The sequence below is a fragment of the Hypomesus nipponensis genome, chromosome 13, assembly GCF_054491055.1.
Source record: "Hypomesus nipponensis isolate SF chromosome 13, ASM5449105v1, whole genome shotgun sequence".
In the NCBI taxonomy this organism is placed as follows: Eukaryota; Metazoa; Chordata; class Actinopteri; order Osmeriformes; family Osmeridae; genus Hypomesus; species Hypomesus nipponensis.
The window spans coordinates 8,669,581-8,690,064 of NC_140373.1; the positions used below are offsets into that span (position 1 = coordinate 8,669,581).

At 46.4% G+C, this 20,484-nt stretch overlaps 2 protein-coding genes across 6 annotated transcripts; one reads left to right on the forward strand and one right to left on the reverse strand.

Annotated features, from left to right (window-relative positions):
* Window positions 1-2,115: 2,115 nt before the first annotated feature.
* On the forward strand, window positions 2,116-10,799 carry csnk1db (casein kinase 1, delta b). Of its 4 annotated transcripts, none has more exons than XM_084669689.1 (10): window positions 2,116-2,607; window positions 5,265-5,375; window positions 6,012-6,160; window positions 6,271-6,499; window positions 6,641-6,811; window positions 6,948-7,096; window positions 7,231-7,399; window positions 7,608-7,747; window positions 8,112-8,178; window positions 8,954-10,799. In XM_084669689.1, the coding sequence occupies exons 1-9, from the start codon at window positions 2,532-2,534 to the stop codon at window positions 8,142-8,144; spliced, it is 1,227 nt and encodes a 408-aa protein (XP_084525815.1). In that variant the 5' UTR covers window positions 2,116-2,531; the 3' UTR covers window positions 8,145-8,178; window positions 8,954-10,799. The 4 variants fall into 4 exon arrangements, with proteins under 4 accessions (XP_084525815.1, XP_084525812.1, XP_084525814.1 ...); XM_084669686.1 differs by having other exon boundaries at window positions 8,117-8,178; XM_084669688.1 differs by lacking the exon at window positions 8,112-8,178.
* A 285-nt stretch (window positions 10,800-11,084) lies between these two features.
* On the reverse strand, window positions 11,085-19,718 carry slc16a3b (solute carrier family 16 member 3b). 2 transcript variants are annotated; one of them, XM_084669684.1, is made up of 6 exons: window positions 19,475-19,718; window positions 13,599-13,860; window positions 13,337-13,480; window positions 12,603-13,216; window positions 12,226-12,406; window positions 11,085-12,087 (listed from the first exon to the last, which is right to left on the reverse strand). In XM_084669684.1, the coding sequence occupies exons 2-6, from the start codon at window positions 13,819-13,821 to the stop codon at window positions 11,765-11,767; spliced, it is 1,485 nt and encodes a 494-aa protein (XP_084525810.1). In that variant the 5' UTR covers window positions 13,822-13,860; window positions 19,475-19,718; the 3' UTR covers window positions 11,085-11,764. The 2 variants fall into 2 exon arrangements, with proteins under 2 accessions (XP_084525810.1, XP_084525811.1); XM_084669685.1 differs by lacking the exon at window positions 19,475-19,718 and adding an exon at window positions 15,708-15,848.
* Window positions 19,719-20,484: the final 766 nt, after the last annotated feature.

Genomic DNA, 20,484 nt, shown 5'->3' on the forward strand with positions numbered 1-20,484 from the left:
TCATGAACATATAGAACCAGACCACAAACATAACAATGCAGGAGCCCGAACCTAGAACCAGACCAGGTGTAGCGACCACTCTGGAACGTGAACATAAGAACCGCGGACTTCAAAAACAACACTGGAGCCTGAACCTGTAAAACCTACATAACATTGAAACTTAAAGCTAGAGTCAGGCCAGGTGTAGCGCTCACTGTAACACCAATACATGAACATATAGAACCAGACCAGATAAATACATTTGAACCTGGATGAAGCAGATCACATTACAAAACCTGGACCTATAGAACCAGAGCAGATATAGTTGTCAGAACCTGGACAAACCAGATCAGATCCACAGCTAGCTTGCAATATCCGGTAGGCTTCATTAAAAAAGCTCTTCAGTAGTAATACATAAGTAATGCATATTCTGAAGTTGTACAATAGTGGTGGGGCATTCACAAGTATGTCTGGGCAGCTCTGTGAAATACTGTTTGAATAAACCCAGCTCTGCGCTGTAGGCCTAATCCTAGTAACCTTCACTATTGATTGGATTAGGCTATACTCGCAGTGGCAGCCCCTGAGCCAGCTGTGGTCCCCAGTAGCCTCCTGACATGTGCGAGAATGTAGCCACATCAACAAGAGTTCGAAATCCCTTGGGGATTTGCTCTGCCAGCATCTTTATCCTGAATGTACGATCTGGTTTTGAGCAGAACAGAGACACGGATTGCTGAAGTGGTATAAATTGTTGATTCGAATCATTCAAATGTGATTTATTTGTTCAGAACAGTGATAGGGGTTGAAAATGGATCATATCAGGCACCTGGCCACATGGTAGACATAGAAACCCGTGATTGGCCAATTCTAAGGCGAAAACATCATGAAGTAACCGTTTCCGTGCCATGTTCCTTTTCTACAACACTTCAGGGCGGCGCATTGTGAAACACGTGTTTCGCGTATTACGCAACCTAAACAACAACAGCGCTGCCATGTGAGCTCGGAACAGATGCAGCGATTGGCCAATATGCGACCAATGAGAAAAATCGCAGGTGCTTTTGAGCTAAATAGGCGTGGTTGCTAAGTTGTCAGCAGAAGGCTCGCAGCCTTCTCGACTGATGCATAAATAGATATATCTTTTTATATCGTGTCTCTACTAGTTTGTTTTACTGAATGAAAAAGAAACTCGCCATTGCAGCAAGTAAAAAAGTTATGTCAAATAGTAGGGCATAGGCCTACCGTAGCTTACTAAGGATGAGGAGCTTGAGAGCATGTTAACATTTTGATTCCAGCAGGTTACATTTCTTGAAGTTTTCATATTTGTTTCCTTGTGTCCCTTCAGATACAAGGAAAAGTTTGAGGATGGTGACCCAGTTCCCTACTTAGCAAGGACTGCAGCAGATAGTTGGGCTGGGAGAGAGAGAGGGAGAATGACACTATGTCGCACTATGCCCCGATTCCTATGTGTGTGTGTGTGTGTGTGTGTGTGTGTGTGTTTTTGTGTGTGTGTGTGTGTGTGTGTGTGTGTGTGTGTGTGTGTGTGTGTGTGTGTGTGTGACAGAGAGCGATAGATACTCATGATTTACCTCCACTGTACCTCCTGGCTTATATTAAACCCAGTCACTTTAACTGGCAGGGTCACAAATTGAAAGATTACAACACACTGGAACACTTAACAACAACCTCATACTTAGGTGGAGTCATAAAATTACAGCTCACCAACATGTTTTATGATACTGCTTGTCACACAGAAAATATGTCCACCATTCCAAATTCAGTTTTGTTTTCTTTTTTAGGGTGACACAAACCATGATGTAAAACTCACCATACCAAGACTATATTTGACTTAGGCTTTTTGTAGTTTTTTGGGACTTTCAAACGATCTATCATTCATTTAGCATCATCTCAGATACAATTGTGAGATATTGTTAAAACTACAGAAAATTGCTTCTAAAACATTTCGAAACAGATATAAAAAAATATGAATTTAAACTAAAATTACAAAATAACATGTATTAAATCGCCTACTACACAGCCAAAATCTATCAATTTACTCAGCAATGCATGGATAAACCAACCCCTCCCCTTTAATGAGACTCTGCTCACGGTTGCTAGGGGAAGTGATGTCACAGGCGTCTGACAGTTTTGTACAGTGAAAGAAAGTCCTTCAGTGGAGTAGCAGGCAATATATTTTAGAGGAGATCACTCTTATAAATCCATCTCCATCCTCCTTAATTTAAGTAAAGATGATTTCAACAACGGCAAGATCATAATCTACACGCTGCTAGCTATCTGAATATATCGGTATTGTGATATTCCGGCGATTCGAAATATTAAAAAGGGATGGTGAAAGTCGGATTTGTAAAGAAGGAACTGAATCTTCTGTCGGGATTCGGGGGGAGGGGGACTGTGATTAAAGGGGTTGTAAACTAGTAAGTAAGATCAGATATCAGGTGATCAGTAGACAAAAAAAATAAAGAAAAGTCAAGGCTTATTTTACAGTAAATCTGAAGGTTGCTGCATAGGAGTTACAGGTAGAAAAATAACACTGCAAAATGGAGTTGAGAGTGGGAAACCGATACAGACTGGGGAGGAAGATTGGAAGTGGTTCTTTTGGAGACATCTATTTGGGTGAGTAAAATTTGACACTTATTGTACAGTACTGATAATAACACATTCGGAGTTATAAGGCTGTACAGCTTGTTACATAGCTATTATCAATGACGACGTTAATGTCAAACCTCCTGGTTACAGTGACATACTAGCCTGTCCTAGTACTGTGGCCAAAAACATCTTTATGGCTTGCAAGCTACTAGTAGTACTTCCTAAAACCATTCTCCAACAGCTACAGTGGCACTAGTAATGTTGTTAGAAAACCATTTTAATCTAAACCACTATTCAGTTGCTAGCTAGTCAACCTATCTGGTGGTGTCACTTGACTTTGAATGTCTACCAACTGTAACATGTCATAACTGGCTTACTGAAAGCTAGCTAGTTGATAGAATCGGTCTTATTTTTAAATTCATACTGGGAGAGAATACTTAAGTTACAATAATCAGCCATTGGTTTTAGCCGTTATTTTTCAGCGTAACTTCAAGTTACCCCATCATCATTGTTATTGCTAGCTAGCTTGGCAGCACAGTCTGGATGGCAGCTTATAAAACTAAGCGGAGTTCCACCAGACCAGGTCACCCCAAATGTGTTGTTTGCCAATAGCTAGCTACCATCTGTCTACTAATCTAGGGCTAAAGCAAAGTAGTCTAGCTACATAGCCAGCAGACGCTAGTCAAGCTACTTTGTTCTGTCCTCTACGCAGTGGCACTCGCCCATGTTTAGGGATGAGGGGCTGTTAACCAGTTTCCCATTTATAGGCATAGTCTTCTAGCCTGGCCTCTGCCTGCTGTCCATAACAAGCTACTGTCTTAGTATCAGACACTTGTAACTGGCTTTGGGCCTTACTGCATTTGAATGTTGGCCTGGCGGTTACTCAACGGTTGTTTAGGCACAAGTGCCGTGTGTGACGTTGAGTATGTTCCAAGACTGGCTTTACTGGTTTTGCCAGTCTCATAACTTGCCATCAGTCAGTTGCCAAACAAAATAGCTTTTTTGTTATCGGTAATAGTTTTCACCTGCAGCGTGAAACCTCAAATGTTGTTCTATTTTGTCATCACTTTTCACCTGTTTGGGACCTAGGTAATTGTTGTGGAATGGAGGTGGTTGTGCTGTGAATGCTAGAACATGGTCTGGCTCCAGCACCGACAGAAATCTCTTATTCTGGCTTGGCCCTGCTGCTGGTCCTGTGTCAGTTACTAGTCTATGAAAACAGAAAGAGTTGATTGTCTGGCAGGATGACCTCATCCTCCCTACCAACTGTCACATTGTTGCTATACACGCTCTGTGTAACCTGATACTGTATGCTGAAACTCAGATATGTATCTCAGGAACCTCTTACAGATCATACCGCTGACTACTGAATTGACACAGTTCCCCAATTCAGATCAGCTGCAGGCACTGACACATGGAGAGTTGATAGTCATGGAGCATAGAACATAACTGTTGGTCCAGAGACTGTATGTCTATGGGCCTGTAGTGGAGTGAATGTGACAACTCAGACATACTTAAGGTGATGTCGTTATCAATGTGATGAATTGGACTGGCATTGACCCACCTCAACACTAGCCCTGCTTCCTATAACAGACATCTGCTTTTGATAAGGCCACTTAGGAGTTCACGCACAAACATAGCATGGTTGTTTTTCTTTTTAAACTCTTTGAATTAATGTGTTGCGTAAGGATTCCTGAAACATGCTGTAACGTATTATTCATGGTTCAGAGCTTGTATTCATAACTAAAGTTACATCATACTATAACATTTACAGGGTGAAAATGCCGCTCAAAGTAGGCGTTGGACTGTGCCTAAATCGCCAATTATACTGAAGATGACGCCTAACATGTCAAGCATGTCCAAACAACCAGAAATTGCACCAAGAAATGCCCCCTGCCAGTCCCAAATGTCTTTGTGTGACGTACACTCTCGTTTGCTAGGTCAGCTTTGCATTGTTCCTGGGGGGAGGGCCCGCAGGTGTGTTGACTCATACTAAACCCACACACACACCTTTCCACAACATGGAAGGCAGGCTCCACTTAGCTGTTATTCCCTGTGCGCTGCACTACTGCACTAGTACCTCGAGTTCCTCTTTATGGAACACGTCTGATTCATAATCGGGTGTGTGATTTCGTACTGGGAGGTGTTAAGTGGCTTTCCAGGACACTGAACGAGTCTCTAGTTGTTCTCTGTCTGTCTCTTTGAGTTGTGCTGGAATAGACCAGAAAGGAATACCAGGTCCTGTTGATACAGGATGTAGATTTAGTGTTCCTGTTAAATCACAGCATTGTGCTGCAAGTTTGGCCACATAGAGTGTGTGCGTGTGTGTGTGTGTGTGTGAGAAGGAGACATTGTGTGTTCACTTCAGTAGCTGGGACAGGTCTGGGCTCGAGCTGTGTACTGTTCGTTCCCCTCATCTCTCTCCCCCTCCCCTCTCTGATAATGGCTCCACTCTGCAACAGCACGCTAAGCCCACATGACATAGGTGATGGTTCAATGTGATACTACTAACATGCACCTTCAAAGTTCTGAATCATGTCCCTAATGTTGACCACGCTCTCATTGGAAGAGAAAAAAACTACGTCCGCACATCGTCAGTCAGACTGATCCTCCTTGTTTTCCTTGTCTCCGTCCCTCCCTCCACCCCTCTCTCCCCTCCTCTCCTTTCCTCTTTCCCCCTACAGGTACGGATATCTCTGTGGGGGAGGAAGTGGCCATCAAGCTGGAGTGTGTGAAGACCAAGCATCCGCAGCTGCACATCGAGAGCAAGATTTACAAGATGATGCAGGGAGGAGGTGAGGAGAGAAGGGGATGAGGGGAGGGGAGGGGAGGATGGAGGTGACAAACCACCTGGGTAACAGCTTCTGGAGTGGGGGGTTCTCCAGCATGTCATTCTCCCTGTGCATGTCAGCGGCCCCTGTCTATTCATCTCTTCTGTCTCTTGTCAGTCTGTCCATTATCTCTCTCTCTCTGTCTGTCTCTCTTCTTTTTTCAGCCTGCCTGCCCACGGGCCAGCTGGCCTCTCTGTCTATCTGTCGCTCCGCCATCTTGTCTTCTGTCTGCCCACAGGCCTCGTTTGTCTGTCTGCTTTCCTCTCCTTTCAGTTTGTCCGTCTTATCTGACCCATTCTGCTGCTTCTGGCCTAGTTCTTTCTGTACAGAATTCTCCTCTGTCTGTTCTTTCTCTCGCTCTCGCCCTCCCTTATCTCTAGTCCTCCCTTCACCACCCTCCAGTCCCCCCCCCTTCTCTTCTTCTCTGCGTAGCTCCATGCTTGGGTGTGCTTGTACACATGACTGGGCAGCCAGCAGCGTCACATGAGTCACCCAGCCTGGGAGGCACTGCTCCAGCTCTGAGCCAGGTCTGAGCACAGGAGTGGGGACTGCAGAGACTATAACACGTCTCCCTCTCCGTGTGTGTGTGTGTGTGAGCAGTGGGCATCCCTACCATCAAGTGGTGTGGAGCAGAGGGGGACTACAACGTGATGGTGATGGAGCTGCTGGGGCCCAGTCTGGAGGACCTCTTCAACTTCTGCTCCCGCAAGTTCAGCCTCAAGACCGTGCTGCTGCTGGCTGACCAGATGGTACGCAGACTCACCTGTGTGTGTGTGTGCGCACGCTTCTGTTGAGCTTTGACATCACTGTTGATAACTGTGACATCAGAAGCTCTCTTCCTCTTCCTCCACCCCACCAGATCAGCAGGATTGAGTACATTCACTCCAAGAACTTCATCCACCGTGACGTGAAGCCGGACAACTTCCTGATGGGGCTGGGCAAGAAGGGCAACCTGGTCTACATCATCGACTTTGGCCTGGCCAAGAAGTACCGCGATGCCCGCACACACCAGCACATCCCCTACCGGGAGAACAAGAACCTGACTGGCACCGCCCGCTACGCCTCCATCAACACACACCTGGGCATCGGTAAAGACCGGAACACACCCAAACATGGAAGCCAATAATGTCGACTTAAAACAAGTCACAAAGTGGTTCACTCTACTATCAGAACGGTGGGTTTCATTTGACAGTTTCCCTGTTTTCTTCCCCCTCCCCTCCGCCCTCCAGAGCAGTCACGGCGTGACGACTTGGAGTCTCTGGGCTACGTCCTCATGTACTTCAACCTGGGCTCTCTGCCCTGGCAGGGCCTCAAGGCCGCCACCAAGAGGCAGAAGTACGAACGCATCAGTGAGAAGAAGATGTCCACGCCCATCGAGGTGCTCTGCAAGGGCTACCCCTGTGAGTATTGTGTGTTTGTGTGTGTGTGAGGGTTTGTGTGTGTCACCTCACATTTAAATGATCCTTTTCCCAAAGCTTGTCATTTTGACGCTTCTGGTCTCTCGTGCTATTCCCTCTCTGTCCCTCTCTCTCTTAGCTGAGTTCTCCACCTACCTGAACTTCTGTCGCTCTCTACGGTTCGACGACAAGCCCGACTACTCGTACCTGCGGCAGCTCTTCAGGAACCTGTTCCACAGGCAGGGCTTCTCCTACGACTACGTCTTCGACTGGAACATGCTCAAGTTTGTACGTGGATTCAGTTTGATTGTAAACGCTGTTTGTCTCCCAGACTAGGATGAGGCTAGTCAGGATACACGATGTTCACCATGGTTACAGTGGCTTGTTTTGACATCACTGACGACACCCCGTCATGTTCCCAGGGAGCCAATCGTGCGGCAGAGGAGGCGGAGCGTGAGCGCAGGGACAGAGAGGACAGGCTGAGGCACGGCAGGAACCCTGTAGCCCGGGGAATCCCCGCCTCCTCGGGGCGACCCAGAGGAACCCAGGACGGAGCCCCGCCCACCCCCCTCACACCCACCTCACACACAGGTACGCCCTCACGCGTCCTGGCGCGCACACACACACAACATGACACAGCTACACGAGTAAGCCATAGCTACTTCCCTACACACATGGACTAACGTACGGCTCCAGACATCTCTCCGTGCGTCACAAGTTTCTATTTGATCTGCCAGGAAAATAAGTCGGCAGTTCTGGTGTCTGGATGTTCACGTGTCCCATCCCCACCCCCCTCCAGCCAACACGTCCCCCCGGCCCGTGTCTGGGATGGAGCGGGAGAGGAAGGTCAGCATGCGCCTTCACCGGGGCGCCCCCGTCAACGTGTCATCCTCCGACCTGACCGGCCGCCAGGACACCTCCCGCATGTCCACCTCCCAGGTACACGCCCCCGACAGCTCCTGACCCCGCCTCCGCCCACAGGGACACAGCCCTCCACCAATAAACAGTTTTAGCCCAACCCAGCGCCTGTGTCCATCTCTGTAGCGCAAACCTCATGTAGGCCCCCATGTCTACTCACTCGACTGCAGTTTGGTAGAAGACAACAACGCACACACCATTTTGGTATAGGGTCAGGTCTAGGCACGTACAGACGCAGATATTTGGCACAGGCACACGGGTATAACCACAGGCACTGCACACAGACACAGAAACACAGTAGTACAGACACAGCGTGTAGGTGTGCCTGTCTGATTGTCCCCCTGACCTGACGACGGGCCCTCTCTCTCCCTCCCCCCGACCTCAGAATAGCATTCCCTTCGATCATCATGCCAAGTAGACGAACGCCACGTGTTGGTCTGACCGCCACGCCGGTGAGTCCCACCCCAGCTAGCTCCGCTGGGTCCTAGAGTCCCAGGGATACACTGCTCCAGGTCTGCTGGTAGATGGCTGACTGGCTGGGCTGTTAGCTGGCCAGCCTGTTTTTCTTAATTTGCCTAAAGGAGATAAGAGCCGACATGGATGTCATACAGGATGACTCACTTGGAAGTCTTATGAAAAACCCGTTATTGCGGTCAGACACCCTACTTCCTGGTCCTGTATGACATCATTGTCACGGTGAGTCAGCAGGTCGGGTTAGCAGGGTTTCCAGTCAGCTCCCACAGTCACCTGGAGGAGTGTATCCAAGTCCCCCAGCTCCAGAGGAGATCACGCCCCAACCCCCTTCACACGCCTGGCCCTCGCTGCTTGACAGTTGCAGGTTCAACACCCGGCATTGCATCTGCTGTTCCTTCCAGAATTGATCCCTCATGGCTTCTCTCTCCCCCCCCCCCCTGCACACTCAGCATTGCATGGTGTTCCAATGGACGTTCACTTGTTTAGCTTGAATGGCTGCAGCAAAAAAACGCATGACTCGGATCCCTCCTCTCTACTGGCTGAGGAGAGCGGTATGGCAACTCACCCACCCCACCCCCAGCCCTGTGACTATGCTGTCCTGCCTCTCTGCCCTCCTACAGTCATATGGTGACTGACTCCTGGCTGTTACCCCCACTCCTTTTGTCTCCCCACCCGGTGCAAGCGTGTGCAGGCTGCCAGTTATCAGGTGACCATGTGGTGGAGAAGCTCATGTGGGTTGTTCCTCTGCTCTAGATGGTGGCTGGCGCCGGTCTGCACTCTGCTGCTCCTCGATGAGACCCTCTCTCCAGCACCTCCTTACCAGAGGGACGGACCAATCCTGGCTCACCACCAACTAACCCAGAACCATCAGCAGCCCTCAATGCCATCCCCCATCACTACTGCTACAGCTACCACAAACAACCTCTCCAAGCAGATCTCCCTTGCCTGTCTCCCTCTCTCTGACTCCCAACCTTGCCAGCTTGTCCCTCGGCTGGGAGACATTTGCAGGACTGTGTGCAAATGCCTCTGGTCTTCTGATGGGACTGTCAGAGGGTTTGTCTTCTGCCATGGCAACCCCACAGACTTAACAAAAAAAGAAGAAAATAAAATACATTTGGTTATTGGTCCTCCTATACCTGTATGATGAAAGCAAACTTTTTTTACTCCCCAAGAGCACTGCTGCTTCGCCCTGATCTAAACATTTACGTTATGTTGTTGTTGTGCAGTCTGGCCAGTCTAATGGGAACAGACAGGCTGTGCTACTCTTTGGGTAGGTGTGATTTAGGGGTAAGCTGGGGTAGTTTTAAGGTAGTTTTTCAGTTGTATTTCCAGATCATGTTTCTCAGACCGCAAGTTCCGTTCTGTTGTTCCCCCATCCTCCAGTCCTTTTCACTTACGTTGTAAAACTAACTATGTACCAGAGACTGCATGTTTCTGGCTAACTACTCCAGAAGTCACCTTCTCCCATTCAGTGTACTAGTGAGCTCGTGCACTTCTTGGTGTACTAGTGAGCTAGTGCACTTCTTGGTGTACTAGTGAGCTAGTGCACTTCTTGGTGTACTAGTGAGCTAGTGCACTTCTTGGTGTACTAGTGAACTAGTGCACTTCTTGGTGTACTAGTGAGCTAGTGCACTTCTTGGTGTACTAGTGAGCTAGTGCACTTCTTGATGTACTAGTGAGCTCGTGTGTCTCCGAGGGCACAGGCTCCATTAGATGTCCTCCCTCCGGTGTACAGACCCTCAGCCTCCTGGTCTTCATATGATTTCTAAGCTGTGAAATAACCTGTAATATAGACGTGTACATCTCTTCACTCTCCCTTCATCTTGGTTTCTACTTTGGGGTGTATTCGGGTTTTAACAAAAATATATATGACTGGCATCCACAACCCGAGGAATGCCAGGTAACTGGTTTGATCTGGTTCGGGATCCAGGTAGCGGTAAGGGTCAGGCTAGCTTGCCTGGTCTTGTCCAGGGCCTGAGCCTGGTCAGAGCCCTTGAGATGAAGTGCAGGACCGCAGCAGGAGCTGCTGAGATCCTGGAGCAAACACACAGACTCTGTCAAACTTCCACCAGATGATTTTACACAGCTGCCATTTGACACTACAAGCTGTCCTATTGAATGTGAAATACTTTTTTGACACACATAAAGAACTGTGTGAAACAATGTCCTTATCTCCCCAGACTGCTCTCTCGTGATGCCCGAGGGGTCCTGTACGGATGTGGCTTCAAACTAACTATGAAGGCTGCATACAGGCTCTATAAAGCGGTATAACCTCTATCACTTATACCCTATAGAATACACGCTGAGGTCAGCTGTGGTCTTGGATATTTAACTCCACATTTTGGAGTGAGGACAAGATGTTGAGGACTATTCAACAAACCCTTGTTCTAGTCTTCAGCCAATCAGCTGAGCCTGGTTGAGTGTTCTAGACCTGCTCTCAGTACCAGTCCTCTCCCTGTGTTAATGACCCGTGGCCAGTTTGGCCAGTCATGGATTCCTGTGTCATTATCTAAGCTACCAGCTGTCTAACTTACTTTATCTTTCTCTTATTTGTATTTGTGTACTTTAAAAACAACATGTAAATAAATAAGTACTTGTAGCCATTGTGTTGTTATTGACCAAGCGTTTTATAATATATTGCCATCTAAGAAAATCAGTCGTAATTTATGAATCAAGTGAATTTAAAGAGCTCAAAATAGTTGGACCCATGTTAAGATTTGACATTGAAGGTGCTGTGTTGTAAGGAGCCAGCAGAGGGTGCTGTAGGTCCATGTGCCTTCCCACTGTGGCAGGTCCTTGTCTCAGCGCCACTGCTGCACTTTGCTCTCCCCAGAGGTGTTTCCCAGCTAGTCCTTCAGTCATTAACTCACTCATTAGAACCAACAAACAGCAAATATATTTATGTGAAGAAGGTCAGCACGAGCGCTTACAGGGTTTTTGTGTGTGGGGCAGTAATCCTTTGATCCCTATGCAAGTTTACATTCAGTATATGTCCATTAAAGAATACTTCCTTATAGTAGAATAATGCCCTGACACTGACCTGACACACAGACACCCAGACAGGATACATGTACACAATGTAACAGGTAGATATACAATACAATAGATACAATATCTACAACAACATACTGACCTTGATGGTGCTGAAGTAATTGAGATAATTAAACACAAAGTTAAAACATAAAGGCATGTTTAGTTCGTCATGGCATGAAAATAAATATAGACAAGATACATTGGATTTCTTCATAACTCATTGAAATAGTTCAAAAATAATACTGAAAACTGAATGGGTTCAAAAAGTCCAAAGTCCCGAGCGGATATGCGATGGTTAAATGCTTTTATGTGTTAATTGCACCTGTTCCTCTCATGGTGTTAGACATTAGGAGGGTCTACCATGTCTGAACTGCTGTCTCTCCTCTCCTCTCTGTGCCACCCTTCCGAGTGGGCCTCTCTCGCTCTGTCCTGATAGTGGTGTTCTTGACTCACAATCATAGCAAACCACCATCTCACTTCAAATCTCTCCATACATATATATATGATCCTATAATAATATTCTCTCTTTCTTCAAAGAGATGTCTCAGAGTTCACTGGTCCTCCGTTCTTCTCCCCTGAGTCTGTCTTGACATTGTCCCTCCCTCCTTCCACTCCTGCTGCCCCCTTCTCTCGGCCTGTCTCCTCCTGCTCCTCCTGCTCCTCCTGGTGCCCTCCGTTCAGCTCCTGTTTCTCTGCGGCGGTCACGGCCATCTCCAGCTTGGAGTCTGGCTCTTCCTGCTTCTTCTTGATGCACAGGAAGTTCCCTGATGCCAGCACCAGGGCTGATAGCGTGACCTCAATCCCTGCCAGCAAGAACACAAACATGTAGTTCTTGGTGGCATCCAGTAGGCGACCTGGGGGAGCGAGGGAGGAAAGAATGGAAAACGGAATTATTATTTTTTTCAATTTAATCTTAACCCCTACATTGTGAATGGAAGTGCCTTACGGAATCCGAGTAGAAGTAGTGTGTGTGTTAGTGTGTTGGTGCTGACCTGCTCCAGGGGGTCCCACTAGCACAGCGATAGCCTCCATTAGGAGCACCAAACCTATAGCGCTGGAGAACTTCTCCGTGCCCACGATCGCCATGAGAACCTCAAACTGGAGCGCTCCCACCATTCCGTAGGAGATCCCGAAGAAGATACAATAAAACACCAGGCCTAAGTATGTGGTCGCCTAGGGGAGGGGTGAAGGGTATAGTTAGGTCTCAGGCAAGTGAGGAGATTTAGAAGGCCAGGGTAGCTGGTCTATACAACAAGATAGTGAAGAGGGAAGTCTGCATTCTCTGATTGTTTCATCAAATAGGTGTTTCAAATCCCCCCCTCGCACCAGGAATTCCCTCATGTTCCTGATAAGCCACGCTGGGTCTCACCTGTGATCCAACAAGGTCGGTGCACCCGTTGAAGAGCATGGCGAAACTAAGCAGGTACACGCACCTGGGCCGCACCCACTTCATCCCAGCAATCAGACCCGAGGTAGGCCTCGCGAAGATGTCTATGAACCCCAGGATGGTGAGGAGCAGGGCCGACTTGGTGTCCTCGTTCCCCATCTCCTTGGCGTAGCTCACCACAAACACAGGGGGCACAAACAGCCCCAGGACCATTATGGAGGCCGCGATGGTGTAGATGAGGAACCCGCAGTCCTTGAACACACTGAAGTCCAGCAGGGGCTTCTTCTTTGGTTTAAGCTTCTCCTTTGCCCCCTGTTCCCCTCCAAGCTTCTTCTCTGGGTCTTGGGGCTTGGGGGGCCCCAGGAGGGGCCTCATGAGGGCCCCGCAGGCACAGCAGTTGAGCAGCAGGCCCCCCAGGATGAGGAAGCCCCCCCTCCAGCCGTACTGGTACTGCAGCATCTGGCCCAGGGGGGAGAGGCAGCAGAGTGCCACGGGGCTGCCCGCCGCCGCCAGCCCGTTAGCCAGCGGACGCTTCTCACTGAAGTAGCGGTTCAGCATGATCAGGGAGGGCTGGAAGTTCAACGCCAAGCCCAGACCTGGAGTCCAGAAGGGAGATCGGAACATGATGGATATGGTAGATGGTAGTGTGTGTGTGTCTGTGTGTGTGTGTGTGTTTGTGTGTGTGTCTGTGTGTGTGTGTGTGTGTGTGGACCTACCTGTGATGACTCCAGTGCAGAGGTAGATGTGTATGATGCTGGTAGCAAAGGAAGCCAGGATCATACCCAGCGACGCAAACAACCCTCCCACCATCATTACTGGACGACAGCCGAACTTGTTCACCAACACGCTGCACAAAGGACCTGGAGACACACACACAGACACACATAGAATGTTTTTGTATCTCAAAACTTTTTTTGTATTTTCAAATTTGAAAAGAATGGGCTCTGAGTTCTTTAAGTGAGGAAGTGCGCCCCCTACCTGTGCCATACAGCATGGCCAGGAGTATTGAGGAGATCCAGGCCATGTCACTGTAGCCCACTCCAAACTCCCTTATCAGCTCCTTGAAGAACACACTGACCGCTTTAGGGAAGGCGTAGGAGAAACCAGTGATGACGAAACATCCGCCCAGCACCGCCCAGCCCCAGCCCCCGTCTGGAGCCTTCACCCCCCCGGGACCTTCATCTAGAACAACACCTCCCATGATCCTTTGTGGTCGTCAGTCCACCAGAGGATGCTTGTTCTGAGGGAGAGAAAAAAAAGTACAGGCATAACATATTATTATATTTATTTACACTTAGTTATTAATTACTTCATTACACTGGAGAAGAGGACACAGTTGACTCTCTGACAGGATGGCAGAGTTGTGAACTTGATGGTTTGGCTGTTTCATATAAGCAGAACAGGGCCTTGCGCCACTGGGGGCCTGCCTAGTTTGCAATCACAATGTCTTTTTCGCCCAGGATATGACTATAGTGCTGTCGGAATTATGGACAGTCCCCGTGCGGGTTGAAATTGATTTGTGCGTGTGCATCACGGTGTATGTCAATAAGCAGGGGCTCGCATATTACGTTCGCACAGGGCCTCGCAGCCTCCCTCTTGGTATTGTGTGTGGTTCCATGGCGTCCTAGTAAAAGGACTTTGGTACACAGTAGAGGAGATCTACAATTCATAATGCATCACACAATACGTTTTTACATCTTCTCTGATAAGGTTTCGGGGAACAAGAAGCTTCTAACATCCATTGTGTAGGTGTGGCTTTCTATAGGCTCTCTGTGTGGTATCTTAGGCAAATGTTCCCGTCCACCGAGCACACAGGGGAGTTTGTGCAATTTCCTCCCAACAGGTCAGGAGGCCATCTGGCTGTTTGTTAAACAGAGGGCACTAAATCCATTACTGAATTGACCAAAGTCTCCACAGTTGACACTTCTTCCACCACACAAAGGTTTGTGTGTCAGAATGGCCAAAAAGCTTGCTGGCTGAAAGATTGATGAATGCTATGGGATGTATAAGGCCATCTTGGAATTGTTCATGTACGGTATTAAACATAATTGTGGTAGTTCTGGCTGGTTGAAGACTCGACACACACACCCCAAGACAAAAGCCAACTACTAGGCTCTAAGGATTTTCTTTGAAAACAAAATGGGCACCTTATCTGAAGGTTTGGCAAGCTGCCACCCCATTTCTCTTTTCACCTGTGTTGCAATTTGTGACATTCCTGCTGCGGTTTACACTGCTTCACAGACCAGAGCAAGCCTGGTCTTGTTGACCGTCTCCCCATCCCTCTCATCATCTGTCTTATCATCCACAGAGGATGTGACGCAGCAGTCTGCCCTGGCTGCGGAAGTACTGCGGCTTCCTGGAACCCTGCTTGGTGGCTACACACACCACAGTGAGTGTACCTGAGGCCAGAGTACTGACTGTGACTTTGGCTCACTGAGTTTACATGGTCCTCGGGGCACCATTGACATTATTGAATGTCCCACATGTTTGAGCAACTAGCTACCATAGAATGGTAAATACTCAGCCCATCTACCATTACACACATTCACACATCCTCTACACATTCTACATCATATGTCAGAGTTGAAACGACTTATCCGTGACCCTCCAGGAATGCCCCTCCCCTGGGGAAAACATTGCTGCCTCCATCCTTTCTGTCTGAGCCTGCCAATGACCTGCTAGTCACCTTAACGTCTGATTGGCTAGCAAAACATAATTCTAATATCTAAATTAACAGAACACATGTTATACATAATAACAAGTTATTGTTAGCAGTTACTAAAGAAGGTATACTGTAGGTCAATTCTCAAAAAGGTCTATATTCCAACAACCCTAAGTCTGCCCTATTCTAACAAATATGTATTACGTACTAGCCTGACGTTGTCATACTCATAATTCTAGTCAGAATATGAGTCTGAGAACTCTCCGTTGGGCTTTGACTACGGGGCGTGTTTCAAATGAGCCTGGAAAACAAATGCCTTTTCGCTCAATTGGATAGACCTACAACCAATCAGAGCAACGTAATATGTTGTTTGTTCAAAACGAATTCAACTTAAGCGCTCTTTTGTGACGTGGGTGATTACTTACTTTTGATCATCTGTCCATCATCGTATAAGGACACGCCCTGGCAATTTCATTGGTACGCCCAGATTCTGGTTTTCTGTAGTTGTTTCCCAATACGAGACCCTCCAGACCCAACTTCCCGACCAAATTTTTTTGTGGGCGGGGAGAAGTTGGGCTGGCAGCCAGGCTAATTACGTACACCAATTCCAATCAATATAATCTATTTTAATATTGAACAATGCATTGTAGCAGAGAGTCAACAGACAAAGCATGGAAGGGAAGGGAAGCGTCTTTCCCCCTTTGTCCTTATCTCCCAGAGCAGGAGCTTCAAAGCCTTGACCCAGCATGGGGTCAGGAACAAAGGCCACACGGTCCCACAGTATCAGAACAAAAGGATTTACAAGGAGGAACTTTCTTGTGTGGATTTACAAACATATTCTCAAGGAGTACCTGGCTCATGGACACTAATTCAATGACAGTAGTCAGTGTTATAATTTGTGTTTTTGTCATTTACCGAGAACGTTGTTTAATTGATGTTTGATTATAACTCCCCTTCAGGTAAAGTTAAATCAGTCAATCTTGGTATCAAAATAATTGTATCATACTAACAAAACCAGTTATGAACGTTGTATTGTTATATTCTGAAGTTTAAGTATTCCATGGACATTTGATATAACGGAACTCAAAACTAAAAGCCACTTCACACCTCTTACTTGTGACATATTGGCATGTTGTGATTTAATTGTTGATGTTTGATTATATTTTACAAATTATTTAACCTAACCACTGTAGCGTGGTTTGCACGTTTAAGATTGACAATACTTAGTTTATAATAAAGTATAGTAGTTCTTGGGGGCACCACCTCTGATTTGTGAAAGGAGCAGAGGAACCTTATTTAATGATATTCAATAATTGCTCCGTAATAATCAGTCTAATCTTAAGTAGTGAATTCTATGAAAGTAGAGCAGATCATATAACGTGAGAGATAAGCGAGTATTATAAACAATGATTCATTTAAGAGAACGTAATTATAGTGAACACATACCAGATAAGTTATGGGTTAGTTGGGCTCAAGCAGTACAGTAGGCCTAGATTGTAATGAGAGCGCACTACACAATGGCTGCGTAGAACGCCTGTGGAGGGGGAGGAAAAGAAAGTGAGGAAGAGGTAGAGAGGAAGAGGCTTCTATAGTAACAATGGACGATCAATGGCAACTGACCTAACGATGGTTAAGTTCAATCATTTGTAAAATACAATCAAACATCAACAATTCAATCACAACATGCCAATATGTCACAAGTAAGAAATATTGCAAATCGCAGTTACTTTTGTCGGTTTGAAGGACAGAGTCAATGGTTCGTTATGTCCAACGAATAGAAAACGGAATCTCTCTTCCGGGCGCTCTGTGAATGTGCAGGTTAAGAGGAATAGGTTAGAGAGTGACACGTTCACCTCAGGTTAATCCTACGAACAAGCGGTACTAGTACAATATTGTACTTTTGGTGGTTTTATACTCCAAAGAACAGGGGGTTATCCATGTGAAGGTGACCTCTCTCATTGGTCAGTTACTTCCACCTGGGCGTCGTCCTGGTAACGGCGTGTTAATTTAAATGTTTTTAAATCCACACAAGAAAGTTCCTCCTTGTAAATCCTTTTGTTCTGATACTGTGGGACCGTGTGGCCTTTGTTCCTGACCCCATGCTGGGTCAAGGCTTTGAAGCTCCTGCTCTGGGAGATAAGGACAAAGGGGGAAAGACGCTTCCCTTGTTGGGGTAGGAGAAAGGTGTGGATGGTACCATGCTTCATCTGTTGACTCTCTGCTACACCATCGTTAGGTCAGTTGCCATTGATTGTCCGTTGTTACTATATATAGTAACAATGGATGAAGAAGCCTCTTCCTCTCTACCTCTTCCTCCATTTTCTTCCCCCTCCCTCTCCACACGCGCTCTACGCAGCCATTGTGTAGTGCGCTCTCATTAGAATTTAGGCCTACTGTACTGTTTTATCCCAACTAACCCATAACTTATCTGGTATACGTTCACTATAATTACATTCTCTTAAATAAATCATTGTGTATAATACTCGCACATCTCTCACGTTATATGATCTGCTCTACTTTCATAGAATTCACTACTTAAGATTAGACTGATTATTATAAGTGCTATTATTCAATATTATTCAGGTTTCCTCTGCTCCTTTCACAAATCAGAGGTGGTGTCCCCAATAACTACTATACATTATTATAAACTAAGTATTGCTAATCTTAAATGTGCAAACCACGCTACAGCATGCATAAAGACTCAATAACTAGTGATATTTGACTGCATGTTACACCACACACCACTAGAAACACCTGAAGCTCAGATGGTGTGAGTAATGTTCATACAGCACACGTGTGTACAGGAGTGAGTGTATGTGTGTCCATGATCTCCAGTTTCAAGCTTTAAAAGCAAACAAACAGGCTCCCTAATATGTCACAGACACCTTCCTTTCTGCCACACCCACTTCACCACAAGTTCTTTCCTGGCCCTACTTTCAGCTCCCCAAAATAAAACCTTGACATTTGTCCAGAACACTGATGCAAACACACATACACTATGACCAAGGCTAGGATCTCTTTCTCTGGACCATGTCAATCATCCAGTTATGTTGCATCCAGTGATGTACTGTGAGATTTACATTTACATGTATTCATTTAGCAGACACTTTTATCCAAAGCGACTTCCAAGAGAGAGCTTTACAAAAGTGCATAGATCACTAATCATAACAACGAGATAGCCCCAAACATTGTGGGTAGTCAAAACATGAAGTATACATTGTTAAAAACCAAATAAGTGCCAAACGGAAGAACTATACGAGCATGTATTTAAACAAGTTACAATTAAACAACATGAACCTCAAAAGTGCAAGAGTGTACCTGTAGAAAGCAAGCAACAATAATATATTTCACAGCGAGTACAATAATTTAAAATCAGTTACAACTAACCAACAAGTCTCTCAATAAGAGTCATGAGATGTGTGTGTCAGTGTGTGTGTGGATCCACTAAACATCTAGAGATGAAGAATTCACTCCTTTTTCTCCACTACATTTAACAATATATATAATTCTATAATTATTCTCTGGGAAGAAAATCGGTCAGATGTTGTCTGCTGTTGTAATCCATAGAGGATTAGAATCTACAGAACCTGACCAAGGCTCCAACTATAGGCTATTCCAGAAATGTAATCTGGATTATGACGCATTTCATGGCAGGTTTTTGGTCGGCATGCCTTTCCACAAGAGCCCCGTGTTCTGCTGCTTGAGTGGGTTGGCCTGTATTTCCTTTCCACTCACGTGAGCTTGTGTAGTCCATCAGCATCTGAGGATGCAGCCATGCGCACGTAGCCAATGCGCGACAGTCGCACATCCCGTGCGATTATTCTTCATCATACTACTCTCTAATGGATGTGCTGGATTCGGTCCAAATTTTAAAACGTCATACGCGCGTCACTCATCCTAGTTGCCTTTGCGCGAAACATGAATACAGTAATATTTGAAAAATAATACTTATTCAGGTCGGATCTAAGATTATCTTCTGTGGCACAGAATATAACGGCATTACCCCGGCCAACCTGTTGAAAGTAAAGCATCGGGGGAATGGTTGTGATATTTGGAATGTAAACGGCTGTGAGTGTTATGATTCGCACCAGCACTTAAGCATATAATTAAATATAAACATAAAGCGACTGACTTTGCGTCCCTTCTACAATGACAGCTGTGAGATCATCCTTAATTCTATACAACACCATACCTGTTGCTGATGCTGTAGTCCGTCCAGATGTGCTTCCTCGGACCATGCGCAATACGTCCTTATTCCGGCTTTTATTCTCCTATCTGCGTAGGGGGGAAACTCCCCGTAGACTGTCACTGTCACACGCTCTATCCAGCCCCCTCTGTTGATTTACCTTTGGGGCGTGTGACGGGTGTGGCGTTTAAGAGTGGTCCCCCCCTGGCACGGTATCCGTTACCGCACGTTTCTGAACTGCGCTCGCTGCTCCTCTCTCTCTCTCTCTCTCTCTCTCTCTCTCTCTCTCTCTCTCTCTCTCTCTCTCTCTCTCTCTCTCTCGCTCTCGCTCTCGCTCTCGCTCTCGCTCTCGCTCTCTCTCTCTCTCTCTCTCTCTCTCTCTCTTTCTCTCTCACACATAGATCAGTCACTGCTTTGGTAGTGTTGCACCTACCTTATGACTAGTTTAGACCGGTGGTACTGGCCTGGTGCCATGCGGGAGCCTCAGTAAAGCCTACTGACAGGTGTATTGTTTCCTGTTGTTCTACCTCGAGCTTACCTGTGCCACGCTGCACGTACACATAGGACCTTGCAGTACACCTAATTTGACTCGAATCTGACCCCTCATTCACAATTACTCACATTTCGAAACATGGTCTATTTAGGGCCGTATGCTGCTTGAGGTTTTGCAGTTTACGTCGCTATAGCCTACAACTATAAACTATTTTTTACGTGTCATCCTTGAACGACTGGTGATAAGGCATGGCGAATCATAAATTACGTTGATGCATGCACTTCCTTATAGTTTACATAAACTCAAATTAAGTTTCTTCATATATTTTTTTAATAGTCCAGGTCGCCCTTTTGCGAGAGGAATATAGGCATATCCACCACTTTAAAATTTGGGGCCTACAGAAGTCGATAACATCCACGGTCGGAATTCTTAGACGGCGTAGTATCAATGTAGTCATAAAATAAGAACTTTGTAGTACCATAAATAATAACCTTATATGAATAAAGAAAAACAAGAATCATTT